This window comes from Columba livia, chromosome 16 (genome assembly GCF_036013475.1).
Source record: "Columba livia isolate bColLiv1 breed racing homer chromosome 16, bColLiv1.pat.W.v2, whole genome shotgun sequence".
Lineage (NCBI taxonomy): Eukaryota > Metazoa > Chordata > Aves > Columbiformes > Columbidae > Columba > Columba livia.
This window is the reverse complement of record NC_088617.1, coordinates 12692221-12714624: the sequence shown is the minus strand read 5'-3', so window position 1 is coordinate 12714624 and position 22404 is coordinate 12692221. Positions and strand designations below refer to the sequence as shown.

Genomic DNA, 22404 nt, shown 5'->3' with positions numbered 1-22404 from the left:
TCCACACATTTCTTGCTTCTCATCTCCAAATCCCCCATTTTTAAAAACTGTTGTCAAAACAGTTATGATTTTGACTGAACTGAAAGAATTTCTGCGTTAAACACCCGGTGTCACCCCTGGCTGGCAGGAAGACCGCTGATTCATTTTCCTTACATCCTGTTCTTGCTCACACGACAGTTTTGCTCTGTCTCCAGACTCTGCCCTAAGAAACCAGGGTGTTTCTAATAGACACATCGGTTCTTGCTGACAGGGAGCGTATTACTTGCCAGCAATCAATCATTCACTTCTAGAAAGCAGGTAATATTCTTTCGTATATACAGTGTGAAAGGAATGAGTCTGGTGGAAAGACAGAAAAAGGAGACAGTAGCTCTGCCAATTCCTCCCTCTAGTACAGCTTTACCAGGGACTTCTTGCATCAGCTGGGACAAGTCACTTAAAAGCTCTGAGTCCCACTTCACCCATCTGTAAGAGCTGGAGAAAAGCTTGTCTCCTTTCTGCAGTGGAATTACTCTCATTCATTACCGTTTCTCTGCACTGGATGAATAGTGTCACCGGACTGAAAAATATTATTCTTGTTATCCCTTTAAACTGAAAGTGGATTGAAGGAATAAAAGTAAATGCATGGTCTATTTTGGCAGATGTCTTCCAACAGATGGGTGTCTATGGTCTTCTTTATAAGAGCTGTCTGCTGTCTGTGATTCAGACTGTCTAAGGAATGCCATGAGCGTGGAGTAAATGGACAGCAAGTCTGGGAAAGGACTTTATTGTGGTTTAGAAGCTTTCAATTCCCAACTGCATGAACAAGTTCTTTTTTTCAAGTAACTCTTTGCCAGTATTTCAAAACTATAATTGAAAATCGCTTGATGCCTTCCAAAAACTGAGTGCTTTCTGCTGATAACAGTCCACTAGTCTAGCCTTCAAACGGTGGCATGCCTTCCACCAGCAAATCGCTGGAATTGCGGTTTATTGCCTTGGTGCATCAGATGGTGGCGGGACCCTGCCCACCGAGGCACGGAGAGAGCGCCCACATACCCATCCTGCAGTGTCGGCTCTTGGCGGCCGTGCCCGTGGTCTCCTAATGGACTCTGCATGTTCTTTTGAACAGGAAACGCTTTGTAACACAACTTGCCTGTGGGCACTTACTGCACCAATTAAAGATTCCTGAGCTGGAGAACAAAGAGGTGCCAGTGGAACTATGGTTTTAATCACTTGATTCATTTTCTTCCTTCCTCTGCTGCTGATTTTAGATGTATGGGTTTTTCTTTTTCTCACTTTGTTTTGTTTTGCATATTTTTAGGCAGCAGGACAGCTGCTGAGACAGACTGCTGGGGAAAGAGCTGTCCTGAAAAGGGACTGCATTTGTCTCCGTTTTCAAATAGCTAATTGTTTCTAGAGGTGAAGAAGAACACAAGATGCCAGCCTGCCATAACAATACCAATACTCAGTTCTTATTTGGGTATGCAGCTTTTTTTTCCTGAGAATCCATGTGAGTTTTAGTAACATGAATGATTTAAATTCCTAACTGTTCTTTTTAATAATGGTAAACTGAGGTACAGGGAAGTTAAATACTTTGCTGAAAGGCCAAACTCAGACAACCCAGAAGACCTTCCTGCCAACAGAACACAGACTTTTGGGAGCAGAACTACCTTTTTGTTCTCTTTTCGTATTGCCTCTAGAAAAGCAACACTCTGGCATTTGACGGGGGCACTTAGATGCTAATGTGACACAAAACCACAATAGCAGTGATCCAAAAATAAAGCATGTAGTGTACCCACAGAATGCTGTAAGGTCCCAACAGAGAACCAAAAACCTGGAATATAGTGAGTCAGAGCTTCAAGAATGAGGCTGATGAATACATAGATTTGCTAGAGTGTTTGAGCAAAATGTTTTAGAGAACGTACATGCTTCACCCTTAGTCAAACTCTGCCTGAACAAAAATGACCACACCTTCCATGAAAAGGAGTTCTAGTTAAAAACAGCACGTGGCTTTTTTTGATGCAAATTGTTGCTCTAACTGAACCACAGCCCATTTGCAATGTTCAAACTCACTCCTATCTAAAATTCCAGGAAACAGGAACATTTCCCCTCCTGTCCCGTATTGCTATTTTACTCCGTGTGTGGACACATGAAGAAAACAACTACAAACCAAACTAAAACTTACTCCTAAAGCTACCATCCTCTGCGACTTCTGCAGATGAAGTCAATACGGTGTTAAGAGAGAAAAGCAGCTTCTCTACAGCCAGGGAGATAGCTGGACCCCTGCTAGCATGGCTCTGCTGCTCTGATGGACCAAGGGCTTAAAACAGCTTCACCATGCGCTGAGGTTCCACCGGCACAGGGAAATCCCCAGCTGGCAGCAAGCTGACAGCTCTGGCTTCGTGCCACCCTCTCCTCATCTGCCGTGCAGGGGCTGGGGAGGGCGATCAGGATGCTCACAATGTGCTGGCACCCGAGCCAAAGCCCTAAGGACCACGCCGGCTGTGAGGGGGGGTCCCTGTGTCCTGCGTCCCCTCCTGGCTGCAGCGACCCTCTCCTTCCATCGGGCTCCCCAAGGACCAGGCAGGACGGGCGCGGATGCAGAGCGGGATGCGCGCTGTGGGGACAGCAGCAAGAGACCAAAGCCGGCAGGAAAGAGCTCAGTCCCTGGCTGCCGCTTGCTCAGGGCTGACACAACAGTTCTGCTTCTCAGGTCCCCAGGAGACCCGGGGTTTCCTGGAGATAAACCCTGTTCAGGCTTGTGCTTAACAGCTGCCGGCCTAAAGAGAAAAAGCTGCTCACAAAAGGAAGATTCTTCCTGAACATGGAAGAAAGAAGGGATTTGAATTTCACTTGAGCTGGATTTTCTTGCTATTGAATGAAGATCCTGAAGGATCTCCTGACCATAGTTTATCTTCACTCCCAAAGTATTTCCAATTCTTTGAGGTAGACATGTGTAACAAAGGTTTCTCTGCCAATTTTTCATGAACAGTCCCTTCCTCTGGAGATTCATCTTTACACTATTTTATACCAAAAAGTTACAGATAAATATATATATTTTTACAGAGAAATATGGAGGAGTATGTATATGAAGGTATACATACATGTGGTGATGTCTGATCTTCATCAGCCTCCCTAATGGCTGAATTTCCAAATCCGACCTCTAGGACTTTATAGCTAGAGCTTTCCTTCCAGAAACCATGTGTGTTGTTATTCTATCTGGGAGGGGAAAGTTGGGAAGGTGTAAGGGGGCTGCAGCGGTTGGGTTGGGCACCTCTTGCTCTGAGGTAGCACTGTCAAGATAAGAATGGGGGCAAATGTCTCCTTCCAAGAAAAGACATGGCAGGTCCCCAGTTTTATGCGCTGTGAAGGCTCTGAGCAAAGAAGAAACCATGGTCTCCAGAAGAAGGACAAATAATTCTTTTGCACAGCAAGGAAGATAAGAAAATAATGACGGGTCCTGTCAGCAGTGGCAGCAGGAAGCTGGAAGAGGCAAAGTGAAACTGCAACTGTGTTAGTTAGGAGATGCTCTCTGGTCACTTGTAGGACAGCTCAAAGGCTGGGACATCATACCCACCCTGAGAGGCAACAGCTTCAGGAATGAGGAACCAACAGAATGGGGCTTGTCCCAGGTCACTCAAGAAGTTCGTGGCAAAGCTCAGAATAGAAGCAAAGTCCAGAAAACCAAGGCTGCGCATTAACCATGAAGACAGAGGGCAAGAGTTGGCAAGAGGAGATCGCAACTGCAGAAATGCATGAAAGCTGGACTGTCAGCAGAAATATGGAGAAAGAAGAACAAAGAAGAGAGAGGAGGAAGATGGGGGAAGGGGAGAAGACAGAAGGGAAGTGAGAGACACTGAAACAGTGGTTGCCTAAGAGCCTGTGCATCAGCAGCAGTGCTGGGCACCCATGGCAAGCCCTGCTGGAGAACCGTCATCTACCCATGAATAATCACAGCAAGACCTAATGGCTCACTGTATCTGGGAATAGCTTTCTGGATGAAAGGGATCTGAGGGTAAAGCCTCTATAATCCTTTGGGTTTGCTTTCTTTTAATACTATAAAGCACAAAAATAAACTTTCTAGTTAGGGAAAACATGGCTTTTGTTATGTTCTGAGTCACTTTTCCCCAGCAGCAAACAAAGTGGCTTTTCAATTCAAGTCCTGAACATTTCAGAATGCAATGTTTTGCAAAATCCTAAAGTAAATCACAATTCTCCAAGTCATGCTTCTAACTAATATAAACTCACTGAGGTCAGTAAAGAGACTTCATGTGACCGATCTCGCCTGGCCTGACTTGGGTGGCGTAACTGATAAATTAATCTCTAGTTGAAATCAATTCAGAATGATCCAGTCAGCCAAGCAGAACCCTGAAATTTCAGTATTAACTTGATGCTGTTCTGCCTAATGGCTCCTCTTAGCACATCTCTTGTGAGCTATGCTATAGTTAGATGTTACTGGCCTGATCCAAAACCCAGTGAAATTAATTTTGTTGTCCATTTGGGGAGTCCTTTTAAATGGACTTTGGCTCAACTCTGAAGTTTGCTAGCTTTAACATCAATATTCTTTCTTTTTTATTATTTTTACAAGGTTTGTACCAAGTATTTTTAGAAACATGGAATAATCTCTCAGCTTCTCATATTAAAACTACCTTACACCACAGCATTCGATTTTACTATCAGAAAGATTACCTTGCTTTGTCATCATGTCCCATTCCCTGAATTTTACTTAGCCATTTTCTTGCAGGTCCAGCAACTCTCCTGAATCAAGTTCACTGTCAAAATCCAATACAACATCCTTCTTGAGACAGCAGGGCCAGTAAAAACTTCCCGGAGTTTACTGTGATGGCACCGATGCTACATCAACCAAACTTCAAACACAGACTAGTGGAGAAAACCATCCAAATTCCGCCCACAAACACAGCAATGAAGACGGTATATGATACAGCAACAGAGCACTCAGTACTTAAGTCCAAGAAAATAAAACTTTCACAGGCACTATTTCACAATTCTAGGTGAGTAACTGCAGGACACATCCCAAACTACCAGGTGCTCATGAAGCACGTAACAGTGCACATTCACAGGATCAAACCATGCATGCAATTGCCTAGAGTGAGACCACAGCAGCAGTGAATGTATGTGAACATCAGGCCTGTACTTCATGCACAAGAACATTCTATATTTGCAGTAATATACCCAGCAACCTCACTCTGCTCCCCCCGAAATCAATGTTGGTTTAGCTACTGGCCTTCACGATTGCAGCGTCCAGCTGCACTATTGACTTTGCATTGATTTCCTCTTGCAAGGAACATACTTCAATAAAAGAACCAATCAACCAGATTGCCAATAGCTGCCTACCTAACAATAAGCAGGATATGTTCAAAGAAAGCTTAACTCTAACTTACTTTCATTCCTAAAGGCTAAATCTGTTGGGCTCACAACAAAGAAACATCATTGTCTTGCTTATCAATGTCCTACTGTTCATCTAGAACATCTGCAATAGTTTTGCCAGCAGCGCTACCCCATTCATTACAGGCCTTGATAGACTGTTCAATGGGCTTTTTTTTGGTACAAAATGTACAAAAGCATTTTACAAAGTGGATGTTGCCCTGATATGAATAATTTAAAAAAAAAAAAAAAGTGCATTTTGTTTCAGATTCTCCGTTTTCCAAACTAACCTTTGGCAAATTGAAACAAAATGGCAACGGCTTAGAACCTGACAGCTCACTCCATGGCACCAAGCAAGACAGAGGGTTTCTACAGAACACTGTATTTTTTTGTTCGGTTGCCAAAGTGCATTGTCATCTACCAAAAATGCAGTTGATGAAAGACCAAAACGCAACATAAGCAAACAGCAAATACCCACACAACAGAGGCCACGTTGATTTTATGCCAAGGAACAGGTGGGATTTATAAGTCCTAAACCTCCTCCACCCCTCCAACAAACTGACCCATAGAAGAGAAGAGCGGTGCTTACCGTCATCCAGATACGCTTGGTCCAGATTCTGTTCCTGTTTAATAGTGACTCCAGCTGGTAACACTTCTTTCTGGTCGCTAACCGGTGGTCCATTTTTTGCTGCTCGCTGGCCTGAGGCTGTCTGCTGCTGGATGACGGTAGGATATGAACTCGGACTTAACCTTTGTGCTTGACTGACCTGGGGCTGGCTGGATCTTGCAACATTTGATGTAAAATTTTCACAGCACATGATGTGCTGAAATTCTTGGTGGCTTCCACACCTCAGCTGCTGGTTGGTTGGAGAATAGTGAATCACTGGAGAAGACTGCTGGTTGCCTGGAGAATGGTGGAGCACTGCTGAAGTTTGGCCTGGAGAACCAGTGTGCACCAGCACTGACCTATGGGCATCTGAAATAGCAACTGGTGTAGCCATCAGATTGGATTGCTGGTAGCCCAGTTGGCTCGGGCTAAGGCTCTTGCTTCTTTGGTATATTACAGCAGCCGGATTCTGCTGATGGTATCGAGAATCAGGAGAAGAAAGGCCTGAGCGCAACTGCTGGCAAGGAGCCATAGTGGCCACGAGACAGGAAGGGGATTCGGTGACCATTGTGTGCTGTGAATAGTAAGGCTGTGTTACTGTTCCCAGACCACTGTGTACTGCATTGCAGATTAAGGCTGGATCATAGTCATCAATGGGCTCTGTTTTGATTGATGGTACTAGAATAAAGCATGCAAAGGACATTATTCGCAACAAGCCGATGAGAAACAGAGAGGTTTTCCTTGATGCAATAAGAGATTTAAGCCATTTACAAGACGGGCATGTGCAAGCTCATATCTCACAGGCACTGAGTTAAATAAATCACGTATATGCAACCACGGCCAAGTCTCTCTTGAAAGCACTCTGTACTAGGGGGTTCTTGAAAATCTTTAATGATCTATCTAACCACAAATTTCTAAAAATCAAATTATTCAATACTTTAGCTTCTATTTTAATTTATTTAAGTTAGTTCCTATTTTAATACATTTAAGGGCCATTCTGGAACATAAGGAAAACAAGAAGCCACAGATGGGTGTTTCATGTATTACTCCCATCTCAAAGGAAGACTGAATAAATAGAAAACCTGTGACATATACAACTCCTCATTTTTCTGTCAAACATTTAACTAGTGACCAAAGACACAGCTGAACTATTTTTGAGTTTTCTTTTTAATCCATTTGCTGTGTGTAACTTCCTCAGTACTGAGAGCTGAAGATCCTTCCGACACCACCATTTAAAAGAGCATGATTTAGTAAGACTTGTGTGAATCTTGGTGTGGAGAAATGATGGCCCTCTATACAGACAAATTTTCACATTTCTAATGCTTTTTTTTGGTCAAATCTTCCCCAAAACTCAGTGCAGAAATAGAATACAATGGAAACCATATAATGTTCATGTAAAAGGGCTATTTTTTGGCAGTGTAAGAATTCCTTCTCTGAAGTGGTCTATTTTAGGTATTGTATTGAGATAATACAGTACTTCTCAATACTATTCCACGGCAGAACAATTTAGTAACTACACAAAAACTTCACATTGGTGATACCCTATGCAGCTCATAAATTCAGGGAGAGGACCAGAGATCTTTAGGCTGGAGGAGACCAAAATAAGAATCAGAATGAATGTTTGCCTGTCCTTAGAAACCAGTCAAATTAAGACATCATTTTGAAGCTTGCATAAAATCTGGTAGTTATTTTATGCTTTCTGGTTTCCACAAACACAATACTCAGACTTTCTCACAATATTTTTCTCCCAGCCTAAGCTGAGAAATTCTGGGAATCTCATTAGTAATCCTATTGCATTTATTGTGACATGGCTCACCAGTTCCCAAGAGGAAGAACATCAGAAAAGCATTCATTTTTCTCTCAACCAGCCTCATTCTGAAGAATATATATTGCTTGTCTTCCTCCATACCAAGCCCCTGTTGCTTTCCCAGATCTGATGTTATCTTATTGTCATACACGTCAGCTGGGGAAGGCAACACTCATGGTTTTCACAGGGTCACACCATGTCACAGACTGAGTCTGGTCCCACTGAGGCTGTTGGCAAACTTCCATCAAGTGAAAGGGCCACCATCAGCCCATTGCCAAGATAACTGTCCCCTTAAATTCATGGAAATTCCTGATCATGAATCACACGCATCCTTTAAAACAAACAGTTGTTGAGTGCTTAGCTGCACTCGGCTGAATTAAATTAGTAAAACTTAAATCCTCAAATAATGGCAAGAAAACAACAGAGCAGAAAACAAAATCTTGCTCATGACAACTAGGCAATGACTTGCTCTGTCCTTGAGAATTACCTGGGTGATAGGTAAAATGCTGGGGTTGGCTTCTTTTTCTTTTCCCATTGATGACATAGAAATTCACCTTCACAGCTGTGCGAATGTGCTTGTTACGGTACTCTGGTATTTCTACAAAAAGCATGCTCTGAAACAACAAGAGGTGACAATATAGAATTAGTAAGTGAGGCTGACCAGAGATTTTTCCGTGCATCTCCTCTGTGATGCATCCAGGCATAAAGGAAGAGAAATCTTCCTAGCCATCCTATAAAAAAGGGTATGAGGAGAAGAAGGGCAGATGGGGAAATACTAGAAGATTTTTGGTACTAGGAAGCTGGTTTCTATGTACTATATCCTCTCTTATACTTGATGTTGTCCTGAACTTGGAAAGAGAAGTCTGAGCTACAAATAAAACACACAGAACGGTGGTAAATGCAGCAGCACTGCTAATCACATAGTGCTTGATAAACAAGTAGGTACTGCAGAATTCCCTCTTTTTGTTAGAATAAACTCGCTTATTCTATAGGCTTTTTACTCATACACAGCCAGATCTTGCTCCCACTGAAATTAAGGGCGAGTGTCCCGTTCTCTTCTGCAAGGGCAGGCATGGCCCATGGCAATGTAAAGTGCTCGCTCTTAAATGCAGTGAACAACTACAGTGTGGTCCCATTAAGCAAAGCGAACAAAGAGGCTCATTCCCTTGAAAGATCAATGTTCATTTTAAATACTGTAGTGCAAATCCTGTCCTGCAAAGTACCCAAGACTTCCATGCAGGAGAAAGGAAGCCAGGACAGCCAGCATCCTGCACAGGACTGGGCTGATACAATAGAGTCTTCTGCAAGAGCACAAAATCCAGCAGTTATTCAATTTACTGTGGGTTACTGCTAAATGAATAGTTTCTTTTTGCAATGCATTTGCTACTGAAGCATTTGACATTTGTTCGTCACAGCAGTAAGACAGCTGTTCTTTCTGCTTGTGAGATGCTCTTTGAAAACTACCCCTTGAATACAACTAGCTGTCTGAGAAGCTCAAGGGGAAGGACATCCAATGTTGTGCATACTTACAGGCTGGCTCTTATCTTTGTCCACTGTTGCCTCCATTTCCCAGATCTGCTGCCCATCTAGAATGATATCACAATATTAACCTCTCTGTATTTTCTTTTTATCATAAAGCTTGACTTAAAAAAGGAAACAAATTAGGGGCATTGAGTTAGCAAAGTTCTCGAAATGGACTTAAATTCATTTCACCTTCACAGTCCTAACCAAAAGCAACAGCATTTAATTTAAAAATATCATTGAACACTTCTCTTGCCAGGAAAAAGCTTACATACATATTAAAAGGAAATGTTTTTGTAGAAATTAGCCAAACTGAGGAATGAAATATTTAGCACAGGTACAACATCTGCTTTTTAGCACACTCGATTTCAGCCAGCTTGACTGATGGAGGGCACCAGAAGGTCAGATAACTCATTAATGGTCACATTTGATCAGCAGCTCAGCAAACTTCCTGCTATTTTAAGCTAAGATCACATGGCTCCCCACTAGTGTTGTAAATGGTGGAATGGGCAAAGAGCTGGAGGAAGGACCAGCAAGATCCATATCTTGCATGGGGTACGTGAAGATGGAAGCAAGCAAACCGAGCCGCTTCGGGGCTGATTTTCAGAGGCGCTGCACAGTGAAACCGGCAGATGTTCTGAATTCTCATGGGATCATAGATTTTTTCCTGTAGTTCAACAGGGATGGATTCTTACCATATCGGGAAACCAGCTACATAGGATACTTGATTTCTGTTATGGATGCCTTCTTACTATTTATACTCACTTCTTATAAGTGCAATATGAAACCTTAGCATGTGGTATCTATCGATACATCTCCTCCGATCAAGGAACAAGCCCAACATCTCCAACAGTGGATCCACCACCACGGGCTGTGACAAAGCACCAAATATTCACCATACTCAGTATAAAAGCACCTCATCGCATGTGCGACAGCCTCTACCTCTGAACCACTGCGAGTCTTTCTGCTCTTAATTACAACCAGGCACCCTGTCTCCATTGCGTTACAAAAACTTGTATCTATAGAGGAAAATAAAATCTGATCCCCTTGTATGGAATACCAAAGTAACCCCTGTGCTATAAGAGTACAGCAGTAGTAACAGGACAGTTAGGACGTTTGTACACAGACACTGGGTGCTTCATCTGGCTACAAATATTCTTTAAATCTACTGTCGTCCACACTTCCCAGAAACATCTTTTAGCAGTGCCTTACTTATTTTTATTTGTTTTTTTAGAATTTAATCTCTACTCCTTTGATTTTTCTATTCTGGAGAGCCTTTCAGCCAAGCAAATTCCAGAAGAAAAATACTAATGGCAAAAAAAAAAAAAAAAAGCCTCATACCTTTCTGAAAGCTCAGTTTTAAAATGAATAGGGGACACGTATCCAAATGAACCGATGTGACTTGAAATACTGCAGCCGCAAGGCTGGTGTTTGCTTTAGAGGGGGGAGGCAGCTCCCGGGCGCGCTTCTGCGGGGGTTGCCCAGACTGCACGCCCAGGGCTACAAGTCTCCTAAAACCAGCCCTTTTCACAGGGGTTTTTATTTTTCCCAATTCTTGGAAATTCTGCAAGAGCTGCTTTTGTCCTCTGTTATTTAAGTACTTCTGCTTCTGGCAAAAAGGGAAATGAAAGAGTATTTTTAAATGCATTCTGCATCTTTTTTTCTGTTGTTTTCCTCTTTGTTCTGGGCTCGGCGTGGACAATGAGCTGACAGATGTGTGCGGCTCCCTGGGCGGCCTCTCCCCAATGGGGACTGCTGCTCCATGGCTGGGCCCATGGGCCCTGGAGGATGCTGTCTGCTCCAGTCCCCGGTCCTTTCAGCCCATTTTACACTGGGCAGGACATCACCTCCCCCAGCACCCTACACCTGAGACACCCCTCCTGTGCTTTGGCCCCTAAACATGCAGGAGGGAGAGCAGGGACTTCCTCGAGTTCATCTTCAACATTGTGCCCCTTCCTCCCTCAGGACAGATGGGCTGCCGGGGGGTTTGGGCAGGGTGCCTGGCTTGCGGTGGGGCAGGAGTGGGCACACAGCCCTGGCTGGGCCTCTCCACCTCCCCCTTCTCTGTCCTTCCCGCTAGAGAAGTGGAAACAACAGAGGAATAGCTGGAAATTTGTCTCCATCCATTGTTTGGCTCCTCCACCTGTGAGGAAGAGCCTCATGGGAGAGAGAGGAGGAGAGCGAGCGAGCCAGGCCTCCAAACACCTCACGTCACTACCACCACGGTACATACACTGGTGCAAACAGAAAACACTATTTCTTTTTTTCTAAGTGTTTTGAGTTCCTCCACAGTGAGTCAGTTGTCTTTTCTGCGCTAACACACGGATCAGTGATGGGCCTAAGCAAGCTGTGTAATGAGAGCCGGCAAGGCTCTTGCCCGGCTTGCTGCTTAGCCCTCACATCCCAAAGGACCGCTGTGCAAAGGAGTGAAAATACTCCGTTATTTAACAATAAGCATTCGTTTTGGCCGCTGCTCTGGACTGCTGCAGGTTAAATCTATACCCCTATTAATGCAGCTAACTCTTCATGGTTCTTGAAATGGTAAACATCTTGGGGAAGGGGAAAACCAGCAAATACTAAATGCATTGTCTGGTGACAAGGCAGTAAATATTTAATGGGAGGATTCCTCTTCTAGGTGATCTTTGTGAAAAGAAACCACCATAGTACATTAAGGAAGCTCTCCCCAACTCTAAAAAACCCAAAACAAACCCCAAAGAGAAATTTTTATAGTTCTCTGAGGAAAAGAGGAGGGAAAAGGAAACATCAAATTATGTCATAAAATAAGAGCTCTGATAGAGACACACATCGGGAACTGACTAAGCAATGCAATATGGAGATGTCCTGACAACGCGGACAGCCAAGCAGGAATACTTGACGTTGGTTTTCCTCCATGCAGAATGTTTTCATTTTTGTTTCTGTGTTGCTAAATTCAAACAGTCTGTACAGATACAGCAGCACTAACTTCACAAAGGAGGTAGAAATCAAAAGGATTTGTTGGTCCAAAATGCATAAAATAAAGGAGAAATGGGCCTCCATGTCATCTGCTTTATTCAAGAGGCCTGTGAAACATATGCAACCACAACCACAGCGGATTTGATTTAGTAACCAAGCCACTGAAATTGCACTAAAAGCTAATGAAGCCAACCGTAAAAATCAAATTATATTTAGGCTGAGTCCAAAGTCTGTGGGGATTAAGAGTAAGAATGAGAATAAGCCAAATCAATCAAGAAATAAATGTATTTCGGGTTATCATTCTAATGATGATAGATGCTTCTGCTTGGATATATTATGCTCGTGGCTGCTAAACAGGTTTTTAACAAATCTGTCATCAGCAGCAATCCCTGTTCTTTAAGCACCAAAGCCCTGTTGAATATATCCACTCTGCAGCTCGCTCCCTGACCTTTATGCTTAAATATCATGACGTGGCTCCATCTGTCTCACTGCTTCACTTTTATAGTTGCAAATGTACAAACTTAAGCTCGAGACAATCAATATTGGCTTTTCTTTCAACCCCTCTGGATACACACATTACAGCGACCTATTGGCAGAAGGATGGGGACATGAACAAACAAAAAATACAACCACATTCAGAAATCTCTCTACTTTAACCTGTCCTTTTTGCCACTAATGAAAAGAAATGTTTTGATTATCACACTCAGAGAGTTAACAGAGAGCAGGAAGAATAAATTGAAAAGTCTAAGGCCTGTCTGTAGGACAATTTGAGGAAATTTTAAACAGAGAAAACTTCCAAACTGTCAATGCATTTATCATCTTCAAACTGAGTGCAAATGATAAATTTTTGAGGGGAAAATTAAAGTGAATTTTTGAAGGAAAACATCAGCAAAAATGGGATTTTTATTGTAAAGATACTCTAAAAATTGTCATGCTGATATGATGGCAGAGCACAGGCCTCAGTGCAAAGCATGTGTCACAACTTGGGTACTCCAAAGTTGGCCCTTTTCTCCAGTGCCACTGTTGTGACCCAGGTGGTGCTTAAACACTGCAGATGCATTTTGCTTTGAGCAGGACACTGGGCTCAATGACCTCCTGAGGTCCCTTCTGGCCTTAATTACCCTGTAATTCTGTCATGCCACAAACAGGACAAATGACCGAGAACCAGCTTGACTAATAACTTAATCTCAAGTCTACAAGTACAGATAGCTGTTAACTGCTTACAGTTAAACCTGCTTCAACAGGGGAGGGGTAAGAAAGCTGCAAAAGAGCAACAGCATTGTTTTTGGTGAAGTACTTTGAGAGCACCCAGATGCAGAGCGCGGGTGCTCTGCAAGCCGCAGCCAGCGCGGGGCTGTCCCGGCAGCGATCCACACCAGCCAGGGCCCTGCGAGGATGTCCCAGGGCATGTGTGGATCGCACCAGAGCTCGGTGCCAAGTCTCTGTGTGTGGCGTGTCTCAAATTCTACCTCCACAACGGGTAATTCAATCCACACCTCTGAAAACAGCAGCAGTTTCACTAAAGATGATAAAATATTTTTGGACCTAGACCCTGAGGTCTTACCAGCCATGGCTGCTTCATGCAATATTTTTACTATTGTGGTTCCCTGCTCACTTAATGGTTTGCCTTAGTTGGCAAGTCTTTAACACCACAGGTCAGTGAAATGTTCAGGAAATAGAGATTTTTGTGCTGCTTCAGGGCTATGAGACTTAGCATTAAACCCTGGTGAGAGATCTGATTGTGTCAGCACTCTTTGGAGGAATGAATGAGTTGTTGGAAGAAAGTAATTCTACCCTCTCTAACTCAAACTATGATCATACCAAAAGTCTTGCTTGAAACTTCGGGGAAAATCAAAACGTCACTCTGCATTAGGAACATTTTGCGTGATTCTCTGCAGCCCCTTATAGGGCTTTTTTTAATTAGCCAATTAAAGGTTTTCTGAACCAGTTACAGCCTTTACACATTATTCACGATCCCTTACTCATGACTTTGGGGTCAGTAACTAGCAGAGAAACAAACTTACTGCTTTATTTGAACAAGCATGACTGATGGACTGAGAGGTTCAGGAAATTTTCTTTGCAGTTCTCTCCAGCTGAAGACTAAGTCTACTATTGTGCCAATCCTGTATGTGATTCTGTGCCTGCATGTGATTTTATGCTTGAAAATGTACATTGCTTTTCAGTCAAGCATTACACAAATTACTTAATGAACAACCTGTTACCTTTTTCCCAGGCAGCAAACCATGCCAGCTCCCCAAAGAAACTGAGCCTGGTCGCTAGTGGGGCAGCTGCTCCGACTACACATTTCCGCAGAGCTCCCTTTGGGCTTCTGATGAATTGTCCCTATTCACTCTGGTTCTTGGAAGGTCTTCCAAAAAAGCACAGCGATTATCTCTGTCAGCTTTTATCAGGAGATGACAAGCATCTCTGGAAAACAGTCAAGGTTTTTTAGAGCCACTCCAAAAACCAAGTAAACAACGATGAACGCTTTCCAGCAGAACAGACACCACTTCTGGGATGTGGAAACCTTATGGGTAAGGAAACACTCACGCAAAGTCTCTGCTGCTCTTTTCAGGGGTGAATTCTGACTTCAGCTGGGAAATTATTCTGCTTTATGTCAGTGCAAGGTTGCTCAGCACCTGGTCCTGAGGAGCTGTCTCCTTCTACACTTTTACTTCAGAACAGCTTTCAAAATTTAGAGCACACAGGCATGAATGAATTTAAAACTCACAAAAGCAGAGCTATTGAATTTTTCACTGAGCTTGATTTCCATGGATATCTTTTCCTTTCTGAAGCAAGACTGCCCACTGCAGTTAATGCAGCTCTGTTTATGATGAGCTGAGGCCAGTGCCTTCATTTCACTGAGGACAGAAGTTTGAGTCACCAAGGCCAAAGATACAAGTCGAGGTCTGGGAGGTAAAAGGCCAATGGATTAGTCATCCGCCATCCAGCCCAGCCCCGAATCTGACATTTTGCACAGTGAGAACAAGTCTAGAGGAGAGTTCTCTCCAGCTATTGTTGAGGAATTCGTTTCATGCTAAAATAAAGCATAAATACAGTAGTTGAGTAGTGAAGCAGCAGGGGCAGCCTGTCATTCCAGAGCTCTTCCAAGTGATTCCTTATGCCAATTCATCTAAATAGATTTGTTGTTTTTTTTCAAGATTATACGTGTGTTTGTGTATGTGTGTGTATAAATTATTAAACAAAAGCTCCTCTCAAAATAAAACCACTGGGAACCTCCATGTAATAAAATGAGTCACACCAGGATGCGATGACTAAGTGGGAGAATAGGGAATTCCACTCCCCATGCCAGCTTTTTACATGATCAATTTTCTGTCAACAGGTGATGGGAGCTTGTCTCTCTGCCTTTTGTTTATTCCAAAAAAATGTTTATTTTTTAATAGTCTCTTCAAACAATTAAGATTCAAAGCTGAATAATCAGGACCAGGCACACTTCCACTAGGCGCCCCCATAGTAAACAGCGAGCCAGGGAATCCAGGCCAGTAGTGGCTGCCTGTGTTAATAAGGATTTACCAGCTGTAAAATTCCAAAATCTTGTGTCATACAGGGAAACCTTCCAAAACACTGGATTCCACCCTGTCTCGCTGAGTCTCTAACAGCTATGGCAACTCCGTTTCTGCAGCCACACTCTTTTGCATTTTTGTGTGTGTGATCCTTAGATTTTTTCCTGTTTTGCAGTGTTTTTCTGGGATCCCCAATTTAATGTCTGACAATTGTCCCATGGGATTACAAGAACACCTGGGGCAGGCAACACATTTCATCCAGGGGTAAACCTGTGGGGAAGAAGGTTTGCTGGGTTTTCATCAGCTAGAGCAGCAAGGAAAAGCAGAAGGTTTCCCGTTTATCCTGAAACTTTCTAATCTGCACAGCAAAGAAGGGGAAACTCTAATCTTCCTGATTGCTACTGGTAATTCCTTGCTGCTGCCTTCTTCTGGTGCACTGCAAGGCATGAGGAGTTAAGCTGCAAGGTGATCACCTTTAGCTAATGCAAAAATCAGATGCCACCAGGCAGAGACATCTATAATTTATTCCCCACGTTCATCCTATCGCTCCACAGATTCAGAGCAGAGATGTGCATCCAGCTTTAGATGCTGGACTCCGGCCACAGACTGCATGGAGCAGTGCCTGTGCGCTCATTCTCAAACTGCCGAGAGAACAGCAAGATAGCAAATGGATTTCATATACTTTCTGCAGAACCTCACATGTTGCAAACAAATTGAACCATTTAAGATTACAGTATCACTCTCAGTTTTGCTATCTTTATAACTAATCCCAGATATTTGTGCTTTTTTTTTCCTTAGCCTTTCCCATTAAAAAACAAACAAAAAACCCCAAACGTTTGTTTTTCTTCCTCATATGTTGGGCTTTTGTTTCAGGTTAAGACACCTTAAAAACCTACACTATAATGCATGGTCAGCAGTGGACCATGTCTCTGAGTTATGATCCTCGTTCTAAGATATGTTCTGTTCCCCTCACTTCTCCATAGCTTAAATGTTGTATTTCAGTTCATTAATTTAGGAAGTCAGTGAGAGTACTGTTTGCCTGGGCCAGATAACAAATATCTCTGTTGGATGGATCTGGGGGTAAAAAAAAAAAGTAAGTTTTAAAAAACCCCAAACCTTTTGGTGTCTTTTTTATCTGTAATTTGCCTGAAAAAATGGCATCATTAATTTTGCATCATTAAGTTCAAAGAGATAATTGTCGAAAATAGTTTGCTATTTTTTGCATTCCCGGGGAGTTTCTTGATCTTTCGTGGAACTGTCAGACTATTAACAGGCGTTTAGTTCCCTGTTTGGGGCACGGTGAGACATTTCAGACTTGACACAACAGAGAATGGGACCATTACTGTAAGAGTCTTACAATGTCCTTTCACATTTCCCACAAAGGACCTCAGCTATAGTTCCTCACTGTCATCAAAACCAATACACAAGCCACATTCTGTTCACATTATACATGCCATAATGCCATCCCATCACAGTTTGCTATAGTGAGTTGTCTTGGCCAGAAGACTGGTGTTTTAAGTCATTTGGCTGATTTTGAGCAGATCCATATCAAGTTGTACAATTACAACACATATGGGCTGTAAAAGGCATCACCTGTAAAAGGGCTCACCTGCTATAGCTATTAGCATCCTAAGAAACCACTGTCATGAAAATATCACCGAGGTGACAGGGACGCAGAAACTCAAGGGAAAAATAAACTAGAACTCTATTGCTTGAATCTAGAGCTGGAAAGGTTTATTTTTGTCAAATGGACTTTGAGCGTTTGTGCTTCAGAGGCCTTGACAGCTGCATCAGTTCAAAGGGCACAGAGAGCACCACCTCCTCGTTTTACACGGCAAGGCCGAACTTCAAGATTTATGGTGGATCTACTCCAGAGACGTATGCTTTCTGTTTGGGTTGTTCCTCCACCACCCACATTGTCCTAGCGATGATTCACGGTGTCCATGTGGCCACCATAAGAGTTTGGCAGGGGAAAGCACAGTCCATTTGCACTTTTCTCCCAGAGAAACACGAAACTCCTCTATCACTCGCAGCAGAGCAGCGGTAACCAGTACACAAATGGGAGTAAACACAACGCAACCAACAACATCCGACTTGCAAACTGTTACATGACAATTAAAACAAATAAAAGGGGGAATTCCAAAGGTTTTCTTTTTTTAGCTGCATTTTAAGATCTGGGCCCCAACCAAACGCTAACACCCTTGACCTTTAGCATATTCCAAATCCTTGATAGCCATAAGACTGCTTTTCAAGCTTTCTCTTCCAGATCAAAATTAAAAGAATACGTGCACTTGAAAAATTTCTATTTGTACAATCTGATCTAGTTGCTTCCCCTGACCTATTTTTATTTAGCTGGGCTCAGTTTTGTGTCTCTGAGTTCAGATCTTCAAATTCCTCCAGCCAAACTCTGCTTTTGTGTGCTGGGCTGACTCTACTGAATTCATGAGTTCCCCTGGCTTATAGCAGCTACTGATTACAATCTTTCATCAGGAAGAGATAACAAAAAGAACTCAAAACTATCATGTCTGCATGGTGATAAACCTTATCATTAAGAAAATGAATGCTATTTACTCATCAGCATTTAAAAGCTCAAATACTTTATCCCCTCGCTCGCACACAGCGCTGAGCTCCAGCCCCTTCATTTTGCTTCCTGCTGCCATTTCCTCTCACAAGCCTAAAATGAGAGACTTTTACAGACTTCTGATCGGTGAGCTTATTGCAATAGTTCATCATTCGTGTAATACAAGGCAGTTATTTTCATAATGACATGCCCGAATAATCTCTGGAATATTTTCCAGGTATTTCTAGGGGAAAAATATACACATCCATAGTGCTGTGTAACAAATGAGGAATAACCATTCATTACTGCTCTTAGAAGCATGTTGTATTTTCATCACAAATACGAACAGTTCTACATTTCCCTGCATTGCTAGAAGTGAGTGAAGAATTGCCTACAAGACCCAGAGGGAACTGAAATAGGTTTTGAGTGTCTGTCTGAGGGATAAAACCTAATTTACAATTGTGAGCCCCACCAGCAGCTTCCTCAGTTTTGCAAGACACACGGACTAGCACCTTCTCAGCACCTGCTTCACTGGAGACACTGAGCCAGACCCCAGGTTCAAGGCACACCCAGGTTTTGGAGTCTGTGAAACAAGGATATCTCACTGCACAAAGATACCTGCACAATGGTTTTTGTAGAAAAAACAAATCTTACTCTCATCTTACACACTGGACAAGCAAGCCAAGTCCAGGAAGCTCTATGGAGTACAGCATGCCAAAAGCTATTAGATGCTTATCCACACTACTGCTCTCACTGTTGTTGCTACTAGTAGAGCTAAAACTGGTGGCAAAAGTGGGAAATCAAATACCACTTGCTAGCACAGACAAGGCTTGTTGAGCTGTGAAAATGAAACTCAAAGAGAACCATGTTTCCCCTGCAAGCTGGTGCATCTTCCTGCCTTCACAAAGGTGCAATTCTGCCTCAGGCTCCCCGGGGCAGAGTCGTGCTCTGGATGAGGGCGCAACAAGGACAGGGCCACGCCAGCGATGCATGATCCACCCACCAGCATGTTTATTGTGGCTTACTTTGCTTCTGAGCAGCTTATCAGTGCTTTTTGCAAGGCGCTGTGCAGACTGGATCTGCAGCGAGCGAGCTCCCCGAGGCGAGCACGAGATCCACCTCCTCCTTGCACCCAGCGATGTTTCTAATTGATAAATCAGGCTGCAGAACTGGCCCTTTTTGTTCCGTGTTCATGAAACCTAATGCAACAAAGGCTAAGCGTGGACACAGTAATGATAATTAAAATTGTCTACCATTTATGAAAAGTGAAGTTGAAAGTCACAGGTGCATAAGACCCTAAATTTCAGGCAGGCTGGGACACTCATTAACCACTGACAAGCCAAGCACAAAGGCTTAACTCTCAATCTGCTGCAGTCAGCCAGAGTCAGATCAGCTCCTGCATGATGTGCATATCCAGCTCGGCTTCCTAACCTTCCTCACCTTAAGATATACCTATTAAAGAAAGCAATCTTCACTTAAAAGCACTTCAGGTCATACCTGTAAGAGGTATCACTGCATTATAAAGCAGTGCACGGATATACAGAGAACAAGCTCGCCTTCAGCACAGAGCAGAATCCCCCAGATAACCCACTGCAAATGACACAGAATTCTGATTTAGACCAAAGATTTGACTCTGGGCCTCCCATCCTCTAAATTCCCCCTCTGCCAATCGTTTGTTTGAAGTGCAGCAGACTGAGACTGCCTGCAGAGCCCCGGGGCGGTGGGGAGGCAGGATATGGAACACCAGCACACAAATCCCTGCTCCAGACTGGGCACTGCCGCTGGGATAAGTCCTGACTCTCCACTACCAGGAGGTAAAAAAGAAAAAAAAAAAAAAAAAAAAAAATAAAGGCAGTTTCTCCAGCAGTGAAGAAAAGCTTAAGATTTAGTGTGGAAAATGTTGTTGTTCTTTTTACTTTCTAACATCTATTCCAGCCAGAGCCTTCTCTGCTCTTATACGGAAATATGGGCAGGGCATTTTGAATGTTTCCTCGAAATGGCATTAAGAGCTACCTCCTTTCGGCCTATCATCTCCTTTAGTTACTGCAAAACACTCCTGGGGCAGGTACCATCGCGGGCTGCCAAGCGTGTTCCCGTGCACCTTCAGGATTCCCTGGCGTTGACGGAACAGCGGCAGCACAGCAGGAAGGAGTTAATACACGGGCTTCAAAGGAAATACAGGGTGCCAAGGAAACTGCTCTGACTGCACAGGCTCATCTGAACCTGCACAGTTCAGAGGCCCAAGAGCCTTTCATTTTTGCTTTAAAATAGCACAGCTTGCTGGTGGTACACGAGGAAACTGGGACCCACAGCATGCCCAGATACATTGATTTTTGGCTCAATTCTTACTTTTTGCCATAGCCATTAGCCCATAAATCATGCATATGCTCTTCACTTGGGCAATGCAATGTCTTAAATCCCTCATAAGTCACTGAATATGTCACTTAAGCTGCCTCTAGCTTAGTTTACCAACAGAAAACTCAGGAATAACATGTCTTCTTAACAGCACAAAAGGACTGAGAAGTTTACATAGAACAGGCTGCTGCTTTTTTCTACCGCAGAGTCCTGAAATCAACAGGAGTAAAGGATGGCACAATCTGGCCCTTCATATTTGAAGAGTGCTTTTTTGACCCCTGGACATTGTTATTATCCCTGCAGAGCACATTATTTAGAATACAAAAATCAGGTCTAATGAAGGGTAAGCTAAACAAGTCCAGATCATTTACAAAGAAACAAATGTCCATTTGCAAAAGCCTTAGAAAATCCAATAAAATACACGTGCTGCTTAGTGAGATGAGATGTAATGCCTGCATGCGTATATTACAAAAGAAACAATTCAGTTCTGAAAAAAACCCCATTTAACTAGCTACAGCAGAATGCATTGGTTTGTGTTTCCTCCTGTAAACAAGAAAACCTGGATTTCTGCTGCCCACCTTAACCATTTGATCATGCCAAGCTTATTTTGAGTTAGCAATCAAGTAATGTTTATCATAGCACACCGTTATGAAAACGCAATACGGAGAGCTCAGCAAAGGCTGTAAAGGTGATGCTAGGTAACTAAATGACTCACAGTAGCCATTCTTTAGTGCTATTATTTATATTAATCCAACACCATTCAAGGCTCAGGACCACCTAGTACTGGCTCTGTGCAAGACAAACAAGTAAGCAGAGGAGGTGGAAAGACAGAATATACAACCTACCACCCACTTCCCCATCGTGGTTACTCAAGAGCTAGCGAGAGTACCTGAAAACTTTGGCAAGATATGTTTTAAAACAAGAAGCTCTACTACCCCAAAAAAGCAGCCCTGGGCTGTAACAGGGGAGTTTTGTCTTTGAATTGAATTTGATTTGTTTTGCTATGGTCTGACCCTTCCTTTTGCAGATTCCTCCCTCGAGGACCCACTTGGGAGCAGTTGTATGTGGCTATGCAGGGAAAGCTGGTGACTGCCTGCTCAGGCAGCGAGACAGATGAATTCATATGTACAGGCTTAGGTGGCTGCATGGTTTCAACTGGTGCTTGTAACGGTAACGCTGGGGAGATGCAAACCTGCACACAATGAAGCAGGGCACGTTTCAATGCTATGTTTCAGGGGGACGTGGTAATGTTAGAGACAAATCTTTCAGAGAGCTAAGCAGCTTCAAACTGTTTTTTCTAAGATACAATATGGAAATTAGCAGTGTAAAAATATCTGAAAATAATATGGAAGATGAAGTGATATGTTATTGTAACTCAATATATGTATAAAAATAATTTTACTTTGATATAAAAATACACATTATGCACATTTTTTCCTCAAAGACTTCCAAAGGGAAGAAATTTCAACCTTTGCCTGTAGTTCATGTCAACAAAAACTGTTCATTTCCATTACGATTTCTACAGCAGCGTTCACAAAACATCAGACAGAACAAGCATACAGGAACACGTAACAGTCATTCCATTTCTTTGATAACACATCCTGTTCATGCTGATTCCCAGCGTCTATATTCTTGTGAAACTTCCCCATGACATGGCTTTCATTTACTCCTCAACAGTGGCTGAAGGGCCAACAACACAAACATTTGCTCCCAAGTC

At 43.0% G+C, this 22404-nt stretch overlaps 1 protein-coding gene across 6 annotated transcripts in view; it reads right to left on the bottom strand.

Annotated features, from left to right (window-relative positions):
• The window catches only part of NFATC2 (nuclear factor of activated T cells 2), a 93619-nt gene that overhangs the window by 24228 nt on the left and 46987 nt on the right, over nt 1–22404 (bottom strand). For all 6 annotated transcript variants that reach the window (XM_065032519.1, XM_065032520.1, XM_065032518.1 and 3 more), the window contains exons 7-9: nt 9306–9361; nt 8263–8389; nt 5951–6646 (exon numbers count right to left, since the gene is read on the bottom strand). In XM_065032519.1, coding sequence (XP_064888591.1) covers nt 5951–6646; nt 8263–8389; nt 9306–9361 — 879 coding nt within the window. The remainder of the gene's footprint in view (nt 1–5950; nt 6647–8262; nt 8390–9305; nt 9362–22404) is intronic.